The sequence below is a fragment of the Xiphophorus couchianus genome, chromosome 9 (assembly GCF_001444195.1).
Source record: "Xiphophorus couchianus chromosome 9, X_couchianus-1.0, whole genome shotgun sequence".
Classification (NCBI taxonomy): domain Eukaryota; kingdom Metazoa; phylum Chordata; class Actinopteri; order Cyprinodontiformes; family Poeciliidae; genus Xiphophorus; species Xiphophorus couchianus.
This window is the reverse complement of record NC_040236.1, coordinates 25,687,459-25,708,735: the sequence shown is the minus strand read 5'-3', so window position 1 is coordinate 25,708,735 and position 21,277 is coordinate 25,687,459. Positions and strand designations below refer to the sequence as shown.

The following is a 21,277-nucleotide window of genomic DNA, read 5'->3' as shown; positions in this document are numbered from 1 at the left end:
ATGAAGTACTCCAAAATATACTTAAGTAAAGTAGTGAAGTGTTTTTACTTCGTTACTATACAACACTGCAGCGAACCCCCATCCTGTTGTTAGCTGAGCCAATGCTTCCAATTGAATTCATGTATGTATCTCACCTTTTTAATTTTCTCATTGGAAACTATTTCAACATCTTATTTGTAAATCATGTGATTGGCTGTTTGCCTGAATCATACATCATCATTACATCATTCCCTCAACCAGAAGAGGGGACTTACCACTCATATCTACTCACTTATTTACTTGAGCAATAAGTGAGTAGATATATTCTATTTTTAGAATAAAATATACTTTTAGGAGTATTTTTACTACACTGGACCTTTTACTTGTAATATTTTTTACAAATCATCACTACTCTTACTTGAGCAAAACATGTAGATTCTCTACCACAGTGAGAAACTTCTCTGAATGAAGAAAAAAAGCAAAAGCAGACACACCAACACACAAAGTTAAGACTTCTTGTTCGTGCAGAAGCTTTTTGCTAATGCTAGCTTCTACTTACTGAGCCTGCTGTGCAATGGATGCACTTCATTCATCCTGTTCTAACATACAGGGTGAATGTTCGTACAGAACTTTATGATTTGGAAACAGTTTCTTCTTCTGAATTTGTGACTTTGTAATTTTAGTTTTTATACATTTTATGTTTCTATTATTGTCTTTAAAATACCATAATTTGAAGATAATTTTACATTTATGTCTGGCTGGCATCATTTTTAAATATTATATCAGATGATCTAATCAGTTGCAGTCTTTTTATGAAATAATTTTTAACTCATTGGTAAGTAATATCTCAGATGGTTACTTTTAAATATTAGTTGAGAAGGAACACATTGTAAGGCAACTCATACTTATAATTTTTGAATACTTTGTCCTCGACTTTTGTGTTGGCAAAAAGGCCCTGTAGCCCCACCTTGAGGTGTGTGAATACAGTTTACCTACTCAGTCAAAGCTAATTTATCAAACATACATGTTTTTGGACTGCAGGAGGAAACTGGAGTATATAGAGGAATCATGTGTGCACAAAACCTTTAGCTAAAACTGTGGTAAGTCAACCAAACAGCCTGAGTTATGCTGACCTTAAACTTTTCGCTGCAACAACTACATTCACTCAAATACTCAAACTTACTTAATTCCCCTGGTTAGTTGTCAGAGTTTCTGCACACAATAATCAGAATAGATGCAATAAAAGTGCTTGAAGCTGTAAGTTGAAACAGTTGTGGTCGTACCAGATGGGTGTTTGTGTGGGAAAATAGCAGGCAGGAGAAAGACACTGCAGTGGATCAAAGCCACAGGGAGACATGGTGGGGGGAATATTAAACTTGTAGGGGGTCTGTGTCTGTGGAGTTGAGCACCTGTGTTTCGTCAACTCCAACCCGACTGAAGAGAAGTAGAAAGCCATTCCTCTGAGACGTGTTTCACCCTCTGGTTCAGATTAAGGATTCATAGTGTTGCTGTATAATGAGACCAAACACACTTCAAAGTCACGTCTCATTACTATGCATTGTGTGTGTTTATGTTTTCTTTTATTATTTGTCACTGAAAGTCATGAAGCTAAGACAGCCTGTCCTGCACAGTTACCCGAACCCTGATCGTTTTCTGTCACTTGATTAGCAGCACAAGTCAGGAAAAAATCTTACAATGCAAATAAATGACATGCTAACTTGTGCTAGTTCTTAGTGATGTGCTGTCAACCTTCAAGCAATGAAATATACCTGAACATACAAAATATTGGCATTTGACATAACCTAACTCAAATGTTTCTCTCATGTGGACTGAGCGGTGCAATTTTTCTAGCTAAAGTGTAACTAAAGTGTAAGTTTGAATCCTACATAAAGAACAGGGATTTCTTTGTTTCAATTGGAAACTTCTCATCAAAGAGGTCAAAGGTCACATGTGGGGTACCCCAAGGTTCAATCCTAGGGCCCCTTTTATTCAATATTTATATGCTCCCACTAGCTCAGGTTATAACAGGAAATAATATTAGCTATCATAACTATTCAGATGACACACAGCTCTACATTATGATGTCACCAGGTGACTCAGAGCCCATCCAATCACTGAACAGATGCTTAGAACAGATAAATGTGTGGATGTGCCAAAACTTTCTCCAGCTGAACAGAAACAAAACTGAAATTATTATTTTTGGACCTAAAGAGGAACGATCTAGACACAGCTTCAGTTATTACAATTAAAAACCAGCGATCAGCCCGAAACCTGGGAGTAGTGATGGACTCTGACCTGAACCTCCAGAGCCACATAAAGACAGCTACAAAGTCGGCCTTCTATCACCTGAAGAACATTTCCAGGATTAAAGGACTTATGTCTCAGCCAGATCTAGAGAAACTCATCCATGCGTTCATCTTCAGTCGTATTGATTATTGCAACAGCGTCTTCACAGGTCTGTCCAACAAATCAATCAAACAGCTGCAGCTGATCCAGAACGCTGCTGCTCGTGTTCTGACTAAAATCAGGAAGTTAGAGCACGTAACACCAGTTTTAAAGTCCCTCCACTGGCTCTCTGTGTCTCAAAGAATAGACTTTAAAATACTGTTGTTAGTTTATAAATCACTGAACGGTTTAGCACCACAATACATTAAAGATCTGCTCTTATTGTATCAACCTTCCAGACCTCTCAGGTCTTCCGGTTCTGGTTCTGCTCTGCATCCCCAGAACCAGAACCAAACGAGGAGAAGCAGCATTCAGCATCCATGCACCACAAATTTGGAACAAACTTCCAGAAAACTGTAAAACAGCTGAAACACTGACTTCTTCTAAATCTCAACTAAAAACCCACCTGTTTAGGATTGTATTTGAAACGTAATCAACTACGAATTTATTGATGGAACTTGACTTAATGTCGTGTTTTGATTATTGATTCTATGTTGCATTGTGTTTCTGTGTTTGTAATGATGTAAAGCCCTTTGAAATGCCTTGCTGCTGAAATGGGCTATACAAATAAAATTTGATTGATTGATTAATTGAACTAAAGCTAAACCCCTGGCAAATTTTGAAAAACTCAAAGTGGGCGGAGCCAACACACACGACCAAGTGTGGGGATGAGTGGGTGTGATCAGGACGAAAGAAACACTGTTGTCAACTTGTCCATTTTGTATTAACACTTATCAATTTTTCAGACTCCTCTAGTGACTTTCATCAAAACAGCAACTGACTAGTGATAAAACTAGCGACTCTTTTTCTGTGTTGTGAGAGACTCTTATGCTGACAGCACTCTGCAGCTCAGCCTCAGTGCGTCTGTTCTGAGCGAGCCATTAGCTTCTCCAACTTCCTGGGCTCTTCAGCCAGTCAGAATGAAGTGCTACACAGTCATTTGTTAAACACCATACCTTCACCAACAGTCAGAGCAGAGCAGACCCATTGCAAATAAATCACAGATTTGTAAAAGCTGAGCATTGCTATCTATCAATGCTCGCTAGTTGCCATGGTGATGCTCACTCTACCATCTTTTGACTCCCCACCCAGGCTGGCACAGACAGGAGAAAGGATGGAACCCTAAATAACCTATTTTGACAGTTCAGAAAAAAAAAAGTTTAGTAAGTTGATTTGGGGATTAATTTCACTTCCAGTTTCTTGGCATGACTGCTGAGCCCTGCTCTGTCACACTAACCGAGTTTCCATTGACCATAAAATTGCTCAAATTGGAAATGCAAATTGGAAAGCTCGACAATAATAAAAAAAAAAAGATCATTTTTTCATGAAAAGATTTTGCGGTAGGACGAGGTGTTTTTTTTTTATTTTTGGATTTGTCACAATTGGTGTATTTTGCAAAACTACTCTAGAAACACTTTTGCAGCCCAAAATGCTGCATTCGTAGCCGCTCCCAAGTAGGCGGGGCTTGTTGTTTCAACGTCTGAATAAGATGCAGAAGTCTCCTCTGATTGGCTGATGGCTGTTGATGGCTGGAAAATACTGTATATCTCCTGTTCACAAACGTCGCCTCCATGATTTTAATGACTCACTGTGTGAACAAACTTATTCATCTGTGATTTCAATTGCATTTACTTAAAGGAGACATTGCACTTACCAAATTGTGTTTTTTGACCTTAGCAGAATATTTAAAAAGTTTTGCGCACATTTATAACAGAAAGGCAAAGCATATCAAAGGTGGTTAGTTTGTCTTTTCCAGTTTGTTGTCATTTTCTCGTTAAAATGGGAGAAAGGAAACCCAGCTTTTGAAATGTACTTCTTCTTCTTGTTTTATTGAACTTTGATGCCAACACTCAGATACTGTGAATATAAAAGATCATCCAGATCATCCACCTGCCAAACCTGACACTAGGCTGTGTTTGAAGTGTTGTGTGATTGGTCAGAAGTTTGTTGCTGTGTTTTATGTGGAAATGCACTCTTACTTCGCTGTCCAGCTTCTGTATTTGTGGGAGACATAAATACTGTTTGAGGAACGTAAATCTGATGCGGTGAGCAATTATGTACATCTTTACAATCCTTCACTTTACAACTACAAAGACTGTCAAATTATTAAAAACTGCTGGATGGAAATTGCATCGTTGTTGTCCACAAATAAAGCTGTCTGTACAAAAGTGTGTGCAAAAACAAACATACAGGATCCACATGTCTCACATCAACTGTTTGGCTTTGACACAATTTCCAGGTTTCTTTGCATTTGGCATAAGGTGCTGTCTGGACTCATTCAACCTGCTTTGGATTCCACACCAGGGGAGCATATTTCTGAAAAGCTTAATCTTAAAGCTCAGTTAAAAAGTTCAGCAAGGAGAAAGTTTCAGTGGCACTCAAATTTCGAAAACATCACAATTTTACGTCGTAGTGGAATGGTGCCTTGAACAGGAAGGACAAACTTAGATCTGCTTCCAACCTTGTCTGTCACAGTTCCAGCTGTTCACGTTTAAGTGAGTAGCCATGTTTTGTTTTCTTCTAATTTCCCAACTAAGGTACAGTATGTGACTACATATTTATTCCAACAGAAAAGCAGAAAGGTATGGATAATGTATTAAAACCTCCTTCAGACTCAAATCAGTATAAAAAGTAACCAACTATGCTGTTGTTACTTTAACCTAATGGGAACTGTTACTGCTGCCAAGAAGAGTGATACTCACTACCAACTCCAGTGGGTATGCCTGTTGAAATGCTTTCTTAGCACAAAAAGTAAATCACATACCAGCAAACCAATAGACGAGGTGAAGAGGATCTCTTGAGGTTCAAACTGAGCATCAGGAATGGAAACAACAGAAATTTAGACCTTGAATATGGAATGCTTTTTGATGTCAGATGTGCAAAACTCCTGATCTATTACACAAACATCCCTCAGGTTTACAGCGCACAGTGCAAAAAAAGGAAAGCACCAAGTGAGCAGCCTTTGAGTTGACTGAAATGTCTTGTTGAGGTCAGAGGATATAGGCAGTCTGATGTGAGTTCATGTAAAGACCCAAATAAACACTTGTTAAAGCTAAGATATGTGAAATACAATCTCTATCATTTATTATTATTATTATTATTATTATTATTATTATTATTATTATTATTATTATTGGATAATGGTATATAACAAACATGGACTCCCATAGAAACACACCCATTATGGTCCCAGTAGGAGAATAATCCAAAACCCCCAGCATGACCACCTTAAACTGACCTAGTAAAAGTCCAGATTTAAGTTTGATTGAGGGGATGTAAACACCTCAAAGCCCTCCAAAGTACCTGAATTAAAATGTTACTTCAATGCACGCTGGGCCACAGTTCCCCCATAGCGATATAAAAGCAGTTGTCACAAATGCTCAGGGGTGGCTTAGCCATTTATTAGGTTTGCAAGATTTGCATTTTGTATTTGCTCGGGTTATCTTTGTCTGATTTTGCAATTAGATGATCTAAAAAGAAATCTGTTAGGGGTAGAAACTTTTTACAGTGCTCTATGAAGTCTCTCATAAGATCGATTTTGACACAAATGTAGTTCAAAAGTCTCAGAAATCTGCTCAAAAATAGAATCAAATGAAAACATTCCATCTAGAACTTTCAGTTTAAATAATTCACACATTTCATCTTAAATGTCTTGTTTGTGCAAACTCAGTAGAAGAAATATGGCCAATATTTTAATTGGATTGAGATACCATGACAGGTTTAAAGTGAAGGAGAGGATGACAGTCTGCTGGCTTCCAATTCGCATCATAAATGTTAAAACTGAACATCATCTAAATGAAGGAATATGCAAGTATGCCTAATTTATATGCTTTCTCACATAAAGCCAGAAGGAAGGAAGCTGACGATAAATCACCAGAATGAGTGTGTGACTTTACAGCCATCCAAGACGGTTCGACAGCGCACTTGGCATAATGTTTGAAATAGTACGCTGTTGGCAATATGTTTGAATTACCATAGTTCTTGTATTGTCAGGGAAAGCATTGTGCGACTGTGCCAGGCTCCATGAATCTGCATAATCTCAAGGAGAAGCCGCTCGGCCTCAAAGGCATTTATGCAGCTGACAGCGTGGCCCCTCCATCACAGTTTCATATCACAGCGGCAAGAACATAAGTAGGGGAACGCATATGAAAATGTGTGTTAGGTGAGGAATGAGCGCTGTCATTACTCCTGGCTCTGACATTTGTCATTTTCTGTGATGTGATGCATTTGTCCAACAGCAGTTTTGTGGCTCGCCTGCCTTGCAGAGGCAATATGAGGCGTGTTGTTTGTGTAAAATAGAGAAGCATGAAGTCGCATTGCCAAAGGTTTCTTGACATTTATTTAGGTAATTACTTGACCCAGAAATTAATCCAAGATTGATTATGATGTAATTTTTAAGCAATGTGAAGCTCGGGAAATGTGTAACTGAACGAAGCACCAATTAATCAATTTCTGCTTGCTAAGTTGATTTTTTTAAAGTGTTTTCTTCAAAGTTGATCGATAGAAGGCAAGCAGACAGTAGTGACAGAGAGCAATCCCAAGCTTGTGCTTTCTTAGCAATTAGGATGGCAACCTGACAGAAAGTGGCTACTTATGAAGTGGGAGAAAAACAATACATTGTTTAATTTTTAATTTTTTTTTTTTTGCAAATAGAAACCTAATATTTGGGACACCATAGAGAGGCTCTAAGTCCTCGATGCCGCTGTTGCAGGTTTGATTCCGAGTTCAGAGAAACATTCACAGAGGGAAAGCACAATAAAAACATGCATTAACTGCAGCATTGTTCATTAAAATGGCACAGCACTACTGATGTATAGAAGACAACTTACATACAATAGATGCAAAGATGTTTCAGAGCTTTGCAGTAGGGAATATATTTAGAAAGTAAATATGTTAAGTATATTTTTGTCTCTATTTGTATGTTTACTTAAGTTCAGTGATTGAGTGCTTTTGCCACCACTGATACAGAGTCAAAGACAGATGTCAGTTCCAGGAGAATCATTACAGCAGGTCTTCCAGAGTGCACTGGCATCAAAATGTCATAAACACTTTGAGTAAAGTTGTTAGTGTGGAGTGGGAAGACTGATGTTTGTCAAAGATTTTATGTTTTTGCCATAAAAGAAATGAGCCGTTGTGCTGCGGCTTTTTCAGGGAGCTTTGACATAAAAGAGATTTTGGAAGATAGGCCTTTAAATTTTAAGATGTGTAGGATCCAAATTACACATTTTTATTATTGACTTAACAACATCATGCTTGAGAAAGCTTGTGACCATACCTGTTAAAAGTGAATGTTGCAAGCTTCTACAATACAACTGTCTGTAGCAACAAAAAAAACCCCAAAAAACTTTTTTAGACACCAGTGGAAGTGTGTATAAATATCTGTATTTTTACTATAAATGATTAGTATTTCTTAGCCGTCTCCACATTTGACTCTAATCAATGGCAGTTTTGATCAGTGAGATCCATTGTTAGCACAGCAGTGTGAAGCACTGAGAGTGGCCATCTGGTGAGGCCAACACTCTTTCAGTATAAAGGTTTCTTAATTGCACTTTCAGCTGGAGTTAAATCTCTGCAACTTCTGGCTGAAGGTATAATGAAGGATTAAATGAGATCAAACAGAGAGAGGAAAGGTTGGGATTACGGATTTGTTTCCAGATGCTGATTACGTTATTATAATTGAGGTTTACATCAGATGTGTCTTTATCTTTGTTATCACTGTAAGCACAGGCAGGTGAAGCGTTTTCCATGAAACTCGATTCTGCAAAAGAAAGAAAGCCGCTCACTTCTTTTGTTTAATGAATATGACAAGTTAATTAGCTGATGTGACTGTTGGAGGAAGCCAAATACTCCCACATAAACAGGGTGCAAACAGGTGTCAAAGAGTTTGTTTGTAAAGTAAGCAATGTTAATTGGTTGCAAAGTATTTAAAACTATTTGCCAGTGCTGGATTTAATTGGATATTTTTAGGCCATCTTTGGCTCTGTTGCATTCTGTGCCATAGCTATATAGAAGTGGTTTTCTGTCGATATTCCCTTTTTTTCAATGATAGGAAAAGAGAAAATGCTCCATTTCGACTCTTTGTTTCAGCCCTTTTGTGCTTTTGTCTTCTTCCAGCTCATTCCCTCTTCATTTCTGCAATATTCCAGTCACTTACGTTTTGAATGGCTTGGAAATGTTTTTCAGTTCAGCAGCTGCAAATGGTTTTTTCCAAAGAGTGCCGCCTGGAACAGAATTATTATTATCATCACACACATAATACACAATTGTTTCCTCATTTGGCACTTTTTGCTGCTCATTGCATTCTGATTGTGGTCTGTTCCCCACCATTCTCTGCTGATTTGATATGTTGCAATGCTAATGTATGCCACAAGAGGAAAACTGCTTAAGTTAAAAAAACTGGGACAAATATTTACACTTTCAGTCTGTCTAGTCATCTCTCTGTTGATCTCATTCTACTATAGTAAAAGTACAGAATTCATTAAAACCAACATCCCTGATATTTGAAAAAAGTCCTGAATTATTTTGACCTTCTTTAACACACATACACACACAAACTGCTATCCACTAAGTGCAACAGAAGTATTTTTTCCCTTTATACTTTTTAAGCTGATCAGAATCTCTGGGGACTTTTATTCATTGTGGAATTACTTTGTACTTGCCCTGGTTATACTTGCTTCTGAATGGAAGACAACAATTGGAACTCAAACAAGGCAGGATGAGGACCCATATGTTTCCAGTCACCAAAACACAGTATGAGTAGTAGTAACTAAGTAGTAACCAGTAGTAGAAACTACTAACCTTTACATACTATTTCTATTGGCCACACAGGAAGTCATCAAAGCCACTCAGTCCATGTTGGCCACGCTTCCAATTATTGAGCAACTAAAGTCGGAGCAAGAGGAATGTTTAAGGCATTTTGTTCCTGGCAAAGGTATTGTGGCCCTACTGCCCACAAGGTTGTTTACAGCAAAAACAATTTCTGGTAGGCTTCATCAAGCTGGCCCATTACATACTTCATGGCTAAGTGTTAGCGATTAGGTAAAAACAGACCCAATCTTCTCACACCTCTAGCAAGTAATTGCTTCTCAATAGCTAAAGGATTGGACTCTTTGTACAAAGCAAAGCAAAGAACAAGGAGCTGGTTTGTATCAGGCCAATATACCTTGTATATATATATATATATATATATATATATATATATATATATACACACACACAAAGAAATCAAAGTGGAAAGACATCCAGTGAATCCTGGGGTTCTGTTATGTAAGTCATCTGCAGTAGAGTGGATGACTTAGAGTGATCCATTGAACCAGTCTCATCTGCAGTGTGGAAAGAAACTGAATCAAATGTCTAAAAGTCTTTAACCTGGCCAGAGGAGATTGAGTGCAGCATATCTTTTCTCCACTATTTGTTGCTATGACATAACTTTACATGTACGGTACTCTAATTGTGTTTTATCCCCCATTGCAATGTGACAAGTTGCTTTCCTGCTGTGAGCTGAGTCCATACTGTTCCAGCCCCACATTGGGTACATCACTTCCTGAGGTTCCCTTGGACTTAACCTTCTATCTGCTCATCTAATATTCATGTTGGAAGAACACTGGCTGGACTTTAGAGTTGGTCATAGAAGGTGAGGTGATCTTTGGAAGCGACAGGCTAGATGTTGAATATATAATACCTCCATAACACTGTCTTCTTAAAAATATTGAAATAGCGTAATTGATGTGTTGTTGCAATAGTTCCATGACCGTAACACATAGATTAGACATTTTGCCCTGGAGTTTTTATTTATTTTGTATTGTCTTCGTAGAATTAATAATGGTTTTGAACCCCAGTCTGTTTTTGAGTTACTGCTTTAAGATGTTGATGTTCCATATGTACCAACAGGTATCACTGATATGACACAAAGTCCAAACCCCCATGAGAAAACTTTTCAGAAGTCTGATTTATGGTGGGAAAGTAGTTCAGAAACATTTTCAGCAACCATCGGCTCATATCCTGTCATTCCAGACACAACAACCAAGCCAGAACTTACTCTGAACACTGTGGAAAGTAGTTAGATATCGTAATTGGTGACAAAACACCTCATGTTTCAATTTCATAAGAGACTTTGACAGTTGCTTGAATAAGTATTGATGTGAGTTCCAGATTTCCCCCCACAGTCCATGAGGAGTTTCAGTTTCAGTCGGTGGTTGGTTATATTTGATGTAACTCATTTCTTTATGCACTGCGTCCTTAGTCCGCAAACTGTCTGTTTGGTGTGGAAATGAAAATAAGATATTATCTGTGAATTTATAGCCATGTTCCTGTCTGATGATGTAGAGTCAATATACTCTGGGAGATTATCTAGTTTCATCCTGTTACGCCCGAGTCCAGCAAGCCATTCCATGTAGCACACATGATTCTGTAGATTGAGTGATATTGAGTGGTGGGCTGAGATCTCCAAATGATTTTACTCTCCCCGTATCATAGCTGACAAAGAAATTAAATATTGATTCCCGGTGTGTGCCCACAGGCTGAAATTACCCATTCTCTCTGCTGTCCTGCTCTCTTTCCATCCCTGCTCACTTGCCTATTCTATTTCTCCTCCCACTGAATTCCCATTTTTATGCCTCTCTTCTTTAATATTGCCTCTCTAAAGGACTCTACTCACTGTGACTGTTTCTCTTTCCCACTCGGAGTCTGTTTTAAGCCTCTGTTGGTTGTACAGGAGAAAAAGAGAGAAATTCAACACTTACTCTTGTCTAAAGCTCCTCTTCAGCTGATAAACTGGTGGTCTATGCCGCTACATAACCCTTTGCCACTTAAGCCCTTTTTTTCTGAATTTAAAAACCTGATCGACCTTTAAGCCTTTAAATACCTAAATATAACCTCAAATTTTCTTGAAATCAGCTGACGATGTTCTGAAACATATTCACATATTCAGCTGTTTTGTCTTTGCTATTTTGTTGCAAAAAAAAAATAATAAGTGGAAGGCGTGAATCCATGTCAGGGGAGTTGTGTTACAGACTGCACACTTCTCCTGCAGAACTCTAATTGCATCACTTCCCATCAAATAAATCACTGCTATTAATTAACCCTCAGTTCTACGTGGCAGGAAGCAGATGGATCCAGTTCTCTCCTGCTTGACTGTTTACTCCCAGACACACCAGCATCATGTTGAAGGTTCTGAACACATTCTAAAACCAGCTGGTACAAAAAGAGTTATACAGCTAAAAAAATATATGAAGAGTAATAAACATGTTATCATGATTTAATTGCAGCTTTTCTGTATAAATATTTGTCTAGTTCTTAAATTTCAACATTAAAAACCTGCTGAGAAAGAACAAAAGTTCCTTTTTTTTCCTCCCTCCTCTAAATAAGCTCAGCAGAAAGATTCCTAACATGAGCGATGGCTTCGGAGTTTGTAATGGCAGCCGGCTGCAGTTACGAGCGTGCTTGTTCAGTTGCGCACTTGCTCACAAATTGAATTGTTCAGTAGTAGTAGTAGTAGTGCCTTTTTTTTAATCACAGGCATTTATGTAAATTGAGTTCAGATGAAGTTCATGCAATATCTTGCCTTTGCAGCAATGTTCCTGTGAAATGAACAACCAACAAATATAGTCATGATGACAGGTACCAATAGAAATGCAGAGCCTCATGACATGATGGCTTTGAGAGAGTGATTGTTGGTGTCTCGTTAGAAACCAAACAACTGCTGCAAACAATAGGTACATGTTTCTGTGAAATGTGCTTCTTCTGTAAAATACGGACTCTCATTCAGTTTACAAAAACACAGGAAATGAAATTAATTTGTGCTGATTTGGTTTAATTATATGGAAAGATTAATTTTGAAAGGCATGTTAATGTTACACAGAAAATAGGTGCATCTGTCGTCACTTTGAATGGCTCAATAATCCTGGGTGCCACATCAATAGTTTCAGCTTTAATGGAATGATTATTCAGAATAACCTGATCGAGGCAAGAAGAAAGCTGTAATAATAAATCCCCCTCAAAATTTTCCAAGTCGTTGTTTGTATGATACTGTAAGGAACCTGTTCTTCTGCAGGGACAGGAACATTACTCAGAGTAGATGGAGTTTGACTGAAGATTTAGTACTGCCAGTCGCCATTAAAGAATGGGAACACAACAGCTCCCAATTATTTAATGTTGAGTAGATATTCATTCATTCATTCATTCATTCATTCATTCATTCAGTCATTCATTCATTCATTCATTCAGTCAGTCAGTCAGTCAGTCATAGTGATTTTTTAAATTTACTTTTTTGAGCTGTACATCATGTAATAATATTGTTCCATAATGAGAAACACACCTTGAGTGTTGCTTTGATTCTTTCATGCACATTAAGGAATGCCTTTAATCTCCATGGCAACCATTCAGTTGTGCAAAATGTCTGTATGATCCTAGCAACGCCTTCGAGGTTCAACTCCTCCTCTGAGCTGCAGCTTCCAAGCTTTTCCCACACAGATCACATCCCCCGAAAAAAATCCCCTCTCAGCTCCTTCAAACTAGCCAGCAGTAAATTAGCAAACATCTGGTGGCACTGTGCGTCAGCTGAGCTTATTAGACAAGACACTTCTCAGCGAAATGCTGGTAAAACGAGACCCAATTTGAAGCCAAGTCTCTTTTCAGTCGTATTTGATGTATTTGGCAGCTATAGGTAACATGGTTACTTGGTTGTGCTATAAAATGGCGGAATGTGCCTGGAAAGCACATAATACTCCCCCTTTAACAAGCACAGTCTTTTGAAAGACTGCAGCAGCTGTTGTCCTGATGGCAGGAAATAGAGCAAACCTTGAAAACGTGTTCAACACAAAATCTACATAGTTGAAAGCACAAAACATTTGTCATTGTGGAACAAATATGACAAAAGACAGAAAATTTGAGTGTGCTAAAGGATTCGTCTCTCAGGGGTCTGTCTCTGTAAGCTGGAAACATCTTCCCACTGGGAATTTGCCCAATTCTAAAGACAGAACTGTTTCATCTCCTTCAAGCTGAATGGATTCCACTGGTGCACGGCAAATTTACAATCATACTGCAGATTCTCAATCATCCTGAGCTCTGCGATTTATTTTGGACATTGCTCAAGATCTACTACTAGGCCAAGACAAAAAAAAAAAAAAAACTTTTTCTGCTCTAAATCAAAGTTTTGCATTTGAAGTAATGTTTGTGTCATGGTGAATTGCGTATCTTTGGAAATATGTTTTTTCATGGCATGAAAGAGGTTTTCTTATGAAATCTGACAGTAAGGCACGTTCCATGATTTTTTTCCTTCTCAGGATGATGTTTACAGTGTAACTGAGGGTGTTATTTTGACATTAAAGGCTTTTCAGTTAGTCAGAGCATTTAATTAACCTGGACTTATTTCAACCAATACCTTTCCAAAATTTCAATGCTTAAATGAAGTTTGTTACAGTAAATAGTGTTCTATACATCACACAATGTCATAAAAAAAACACTTATTCACCTTTTTGAGTTCCATATTTGCTCTCACCAGTAGGACTGTTGATTTTTAGACCTCTGGTCTATTCACTGGAGTGTTACCTTTATGTTGATACCAGAACCAATCAAATACAACTTGCAGTTCTGAGATATATTGATTTTATTTTAGGGGTGTCAATTCCCTAAAGATGTCCTCATTGTCAAAATGGGGTATTTGTGTGTAGAATTTTTAGTTTAATACAATGTGTAAAAAGGATGTAACATAACAAAATGTGAAATACTTTACGGATGCCTTGTACATTATTTCCTATTTAAACTGAGATGGCTAATGGTGCATTGGGAATCTTGACGGTTTTTAATTGCTCAGAGATCTGCTTAGATTTCTTATCAGTTGCATTGAAACTAAAGACACATAAACTAGTAGAGCATCCATATCTACTCTCCACTTTTCCACAGAGAGTTGTAAATCCCCCTCACCAATGCCCCTTCATCCTTGCAGTCTTGTTGAGGAATTAATTGGAAAAGTTTGGTATTAAAGAGAAATTTTACTCTGTGCTGAGGTTCCAGGTATGACTTATTGCCCCTCATTCTGTTCGACTGGGAGCTTGTCACCACAGCTGTTCATGTCCAGAGAACAGCAGCCTTTACGAGTGATAAACTACAACAGGCTGACAATGTGTCAGTGACCGTGGCGACAATGATTGGACACCAGAGCTCTCTCCCCTTTGACAAACCTTGATAAAAGGAAACTCTAATTAAATGCAATGGGCCAAAAGGACATTGTGACATGCGGTGGGCTCAGAGGACGTGGACGGTAGAGATAAGCCTTCAGTTGATTGACTGTTGCAGTCTGTTTGCTTCCGCTACCCACTGTAGTCTGAACAATTTCTGTTCCAGCAGCTGTGTTGCTCTTTCAATTACAGAACAACAGCGGAAAGCATCCAGTACTGCTGACAAGCTGCGTGTTAGCGGTGCTGTGACAAAAGCTTGGAGTCAGCAATTAGCCACAACACTACCCTCACCACATCCCACATTCTCCACGCACTGCTTCCTGTTTAGCTAGATTTAGACTTGTAGTTAAAAATTCCGATTAGTACTGAGTCTTCAAACAATTTGCAATGTCTTGTTAAAGACAAGAAGGTTTTGTTTAAGCTTTTAACGTAATGTGGAGATTCAGTGCAATGACGGAATAAATATGGGGGATAATTCTTGAGATTATTCTGATTGCACATCTTAAGCATTCAAGAAAAATGATACATTTTAAAAACACATTAGGTGTTTGAAGGCTGGGACTCAAATATCAAGCTGCGTTTCCATTCCAAATGTATGCAAAACTTTGTAAATATTCAACTAATGTAAAAAAAACCCCACAATTTTGCAATTGTGGTGTTTTCATTAAATAAGAGATAATTAAAATTACACGTGAGTTAGTTTGTTCAGGCTATAAGTCATTAAAAACATGCCTTGCTGCCATACTCCAACCACTTCCTGTCAGCTTCTTAAACTTTTCTGCCAGTAGAAACATCATGTTGCTCATCATGTGACTCATGTGAAAACAAGTGTTTCCATTGCAGTTTTGAAAAACACCTTCATTTCACTACAGCTTTAAAACACCTCATCCTTATGCAAAAAACCTTTTATAGCAAAACGTAAGTTCTTTTGGAAATTGGCATGTTTCCATTGTGCAAATTTATTTTGGTAATTACAATTTGCTGAATTTTATGGCCATTGGAAACGCAGCTTCAGTCTTCTCGTTTGATATGGTTGTACTGTAGGTTAACTTTGGTGGAAACCTGTACTTACATATATCATTGCATTATTATAGCATTTTGCTGGCGACCATTTTGTTTAAGCCTATCATTCTATTTTACTTTTACTTTGTACAAACCAGTCCTGAAGAATATATACCCATTTTATCCATTCACCTATTGTTTCTACTTTCTCTTTCAATGGCACAGGAAGACAAGCATCTTTAGGGAAAAATATTCTCCATTCACATCAACTTCAGTCTAATTTGACCCCTGCTTATGCAGTTTGGCCAGGCAGTTCAGACAGGCTGCTACAGATTTTCTTGTACATGTCAAAACGTTCTGTGGTCCGATTTTTACAACTCTGACATTTTATAGGCAACATTCACACAGCAGGTCTTGAGGCTTATTTCCAGTTTTTTGCTGATTTCTTTTTGTTTGTTTTGGGGGGTTTTTGCACAGTCCTTTATACAACTTAATATCTCATGTCAATGACATCATGGAGACTAATTTGGGGGAAAAAATAACGACAAAAAACTCTGCATATGTTAGAATTTTAATTTGTAATTTTAGTGGAATTATGCAAAGGTTTTGCTGAACAAAAGATGCAGTTAGGTACTTCTATGGGAGTAAAATTACACTATGTGCAGTGGGTCCAGGTCATTAGAAAGAAAAATCTACTGGTTTAATGAAGGTTATTTGTAGATGCATGTATTTGTAAAGATGTACAAACTTGCTAATTCAATTCCTGATATTGGATAGTTCAAAGTTCAGGTTTAAAAGCTACAATGGCTGGCAAATCATTTCAGAAATATACAGTATAAAACCACTTCTATTGGAGTGGTATTAAAAAATATATTTTATTTTATTTATTTAACATTTAATTAAACTGATTGAGAACACATTTTCATTTAAGACCCATTAAATCAGTGCCTTTTTTAACAAATGCAATTATGTTGCAAAAAATACTTAATAAAAAAGTTCTATGATTGCAAAATGTTTCAAACTTGAAGACCTTTATTGTAATCAATGTCACAACTTCAGTGGCAGATATGGAATAACATTTCGACAAGCTTCTGAAGCACTCACTTATTAATCACAATGCTAAGTTATCCTTAGTATATATATTTTTTTTCGTTTTGTTCCAAGTTGACTGAAATACTGAAGTACTTCTGTCAGGGTCATCTGTGTTTTTCTGCAGAAGTGTCAGAATGTGTAAAATGCTCCTTTTGTGTGATGCATTCCAAATTGGACAAAGAAAGCTTGAAAAGAAAGAATCCAGTCTAGCTCTACTGACCTTTTCTTTATTGTATGTATTCTATGTACTAAAAGTCTCTTTTGTGATCTGTAGGCTCTTAGTGTTTTGTTGTTCAGCTGTCAGCTGTAGGTACCGACAGCAGTCAGAGGGAGGATTCTTTATCAGTTTGTTGTTGCTAGAGATGGCAAAGAAACAACCCACTCTCCAACGCCAGTCTGAATAAATATCTGCATTATTACAGGTCTTGCAATGTCACAGTTCAGTCAAGAATTATAATCCAGCACAAATAACCGTTGCACATTATGGTTCCTTTCATGGAGCTGTTTTATTTTCCCCATCAAGTTGATTCTCCAGTGTTTTTTCTCACACTTCTAGAGACAGTTGCTGAGTTGCATCCGTGGAGGAAACTGTCCTGGGCCCAACGTGAGCTCCTTTCAGCTGCCTGGAGATGTGAGTTTCTTTGCCAACGAGCTGGCTGTTCCTACCGTGGAATTCGCCTTTGAGCAGACCAAAGCAGAGAGCACAGAGGTAGGTGTGGCCTAAAGCGTCTATTGTCTTCACATTTCATTGACCGATTGGATTGTTTTCAGTTTGTGCTGCCATTTCTAGATTAATGGAAATGTTGTGTCTTACATGAAGTGATGTCCAACACTAACTGAGTTTGTTTCCAAGGTGAGCACTGCTCGAATTGGAATTCTGAAAATAAATTTGTTCAGTGGAAAAGAGCCAATTTCAAAAAATCTCAAATTTTTTGATAAAAGGTTTTTGTGATTGGATGATGTGGTTATTGAGGTTGCAATACAAAACACTTTTTTTCACATCACACCAGTTCGTAAACAGCAGCAACACTCTTATTTGTAGACACACTGTCCTCCTTAGAGCTCCACCAGAGCCCTCACAGCATTGCTCACTTCGTCAAATATTGAGTTTGTCATGTGAAAGTGTTGAATCCATAACTCTTCTGTAAAATTCCCCAAAACGCTGCATACATAGCCATTTCCAAGTAGACGGGGCTTGTGGCTCCATTGCCTGAATAAAACGCCAACGTCTCCTCTGATTGGCTGATAGATGATGAGATCTGGCTCCATGACTGAATTATGAATATATATCTCTTGTTTATATTCATCATACCATGATTTTGAATGACTCATCACATAAACAAACATATTCTCATTGGGATTTTAAATGTGTTTCTCATTTGCAAAAATGTGTTGTTGTTTTTTTTCCAACATTACCAGAATGCTGAATTTTGCACACATTTCTAATGATTCAGAGAGAAGGACTTCTCTAAGTTTCACTGTTGCTTTCATATCAATCCAACATGACCTTTTAAGTCACACTCACTGATACTGCAGTTTCACTGAAAATACAAAATGTTTGTCAGTGCATGTTCATAACCAAGTAAAAGGCTTCAAAATTGACTCTTTAGGTGCCATTGCTAATGGAAGAAGATGCAGATTTCAATCACAGTTGCACATCTTTCATTGGAACCAGTCTGACAAAAGCTTTGTCAGTGCATGTGCATGGTCAATTCAATAGTTTTCAGGGAAAAACGTGTGTTTAATTTCAGAGCAGCAGCAAAAGACAGACATGTTGAGAGTGTAGTTAACTAACTTCTTCAGGATTGAATGTGACAACCACCATCCTCAGCTTGTAAAACTAATAGTGCTATTTTAGATCTTAAAATCATTTACAAACCCAGTTTGACACAATGCAATTTGGATCTTGTCTCTGCGAGCAACAAATACGCATCTTAGAGAGTAGAAATCATTCATGCCCATATTCGCTTCTATTAAGAATGCAATATGGATGTGTGTTGCATTACCTGGGGCTAGAAAAATAGAGATGTTTTTATTTTTTTTTCCCCCAGAAATGTCAACCCACTCAAATGTGGAACTCCTGGTTCAACCGGCAACTAGAAGCTTAATTAATGTAAGAGATCTTCATGATGTTTATCTTCCTCTAAGGCTTCCTATCAGCATTAAAACAACAAAAGGCAGCGAAGATAAAGTCCAGGCTTATTTAAAAGCCCAAATTAATAGTCTGATACGTAAACAAGTTCTGTTAAAAAACTTCCTGTAGGCAAAGATTACCATAAAATCAGCAGCAATTGAACTCATTGACATCGTTAAAAATTGGAAGAATCCAATTTCCCTCATATCTGAATTTGTAGGAATTATCAGTGAGGAAGCTGGGGGAGAAATTCAAGGTTTTTTTTCTTGGCTGTTTACCTTCTGACAATGTTTTGGTTGGTTAAAGCATTGATTTCTCTATTCCTGCATTTTGGGCTTGCGGGACCACCATCACAGTGAAACAGTTCTCATGTTGTATTTTATCTTGCTTTTCCAGTTCACAAAAAACCCTAAGAGCAAAAACAGCTCAGGTTTTACTTGAGCTTAAACAAACAGCAGAGCAGTCAGACATGTTGATGATGCTTTATGTGTTACATAGTTACATATTTTCAGTTCATGACAAAGTTCTCCTGATCAAGAGGTTTGTAACATACATATTTGATAAAAGTTAATGTAAATCTAGAACAAGTAATTTCTCAAATACATAAAATCAGATGCTGCTGTATAAGTACAAAATATATATTCAGCTCAATGTATATTTTCATGTTGTACATATACAGTTGTATATACATTTTGTACTTAATATATTTTAGTTGTAAATAAATTGTAGAAAATCACAATTTGAGGTGAATCAATTGTACAGCTGCATGCTAAAATGGAAATACTTCAAATATACTTTGTACACTGTAAGTATATGACTTTTTTATGTACTTTTAATTAGTAAGACTTAAGTATAAGAATTACATTTAAATAGTATTTTGAACGTATTTCAAATTCATAAGCGTTATACTTTTGAAAAAGTAGGTATTTAGTATTTTGGAGAGATGTAAAACTGAAGATGCCTTCTACATTTAATGTTAAAGACCAGTAAAGGCTTTGCTGTAGAACCTCTGTCACTAAAGTTTGTTTGATGCTGTCAGCCATGAACACAGTTATTTGTTATTACTTTGTTAAACGATTTTGAAAGAGATTGAAGGTGAAAACATGTAACATTACATCTGTTACAGTAATTTCATTGTGAGTTTTGTTTTATTTATATACAAAATCTATTTGAAAATAATACATATTGTTTATATGTACAGTATACTGTACATATATAAGCAACATATTTTAAAAAATTGCTTTTAAGATATACATTTGTACAAATACAGCATAATTTTCCAAAGATTTTCCAAAGTCTAATTTTAATAATATATTTAATCATAATTTAAAGTATACTTCAGAAAAATATATTGTTATGAAGTGTACAAAAATATATTGAAAAGAGTATTAGAGACATTAAGATTAAATCAAAAATGTAAAATGAATACATTAGGTATTATTGTGTCACAAGGGTTATCCTTGTTATTTTATTCCTTGGTATTTTTGCTATGTCCAGATTGTGTTATAGCTATTGCCTGTTCTGTAATTTGTTTCACATTGTATATCTTTATGAGATGTGCAATGTGGGGCCACTTAAATTTCCCTTAGTGGAATAATAAAGTTTACATTGAACCATGCATATTGAAACAACAGAGACTGTACTCAACATCTGGAAACAGTGTATGTACAAAGTAAGATCATTTCTCAAAGCACATTGATGTGACTTTAACCATTTGAGCATCTTTTAGGGCTCTGTGTTCTATGGTGATAATACAGATTACAATACATAATCTGCCGCATCTGTAATTGCATCCATTCATCCTCATATGCTGAGCAAACAAAGTTGTTGAGTCTGTAATGTGTTGTGAGAGTTCCAGATGTTGTGTACAGTAGCAGCTCTGTAGTGTTCAGAAATGAAATGTGGTTCAGTGAACAGTGTTTGTTCCGTATTTAACATCTGTTTCTCATTTCGTCAAAGTGCTCTCCTTCGTGATGTGATTATGCACCTCTAGCAACTAAAGTTTGTTGCACAAAGTTGTTGGTTGAGCCATCGTGAAAAAATACTACTACGTCTTATTGATACCTTATAGGGTTAGTTTGTTAAATTCAATTCAGTTATGCACAAAAACATGTTTTAAAAATGACTATCAAGTAATGGCATTATGAGGCCAGATGTGCAACTATTTCTTCCTCATTGGGATTGCGTGCAAATTCTCAAAAATGTCCTTCAGTCTGTGTGTTCTCACCTCTGCGTGCAGAAATCTGGAAGTAAAATTCTCTCCCGTCGGTGCAACGTGGGTGTCATTTCTGACATGTGTCATCAGGCAGATGCATTGGCTTTGGGGCTCTGGAGGGAAAAACTCAGGCAGGGCACTGAGGTGTGAGAGGAATATCTGACAAGAGCTCATCTTTGCAGCTACATGTTTCAGGGCAACTTTCAGGTTCAGGTAGGGATAGTGAAATATTAA

The 21,277-nt window shown here is 37.2% G+C and overlaps 1 protein-coding gene across 3 annotated transcripts in view; it reads left to right on the top strand.

Moving 5' to 3' along the window:
• Positions 1-21,277, top strand: part of naaladl2 (N-acetylated alpha-linked acidic dipeptidase like 2) — a 385,596-nt gene that overhangs the window by 276,121 nt on the left and 88,198 nt on the right. For all 3 annotated transcript variants that reach the window (XM_028028168.1, XM_028028167.1, XM_028028166.1), the window contains one exon: positions 17,251-17,403. In XM_028028168.1, the coding sequence (XP_027883969.1) occupies positions 17,251-17,403 (153 nt within the window). The remainder of the gene's footprint in view (positions 1-17,250; positions 17,404-21,277) is intronic.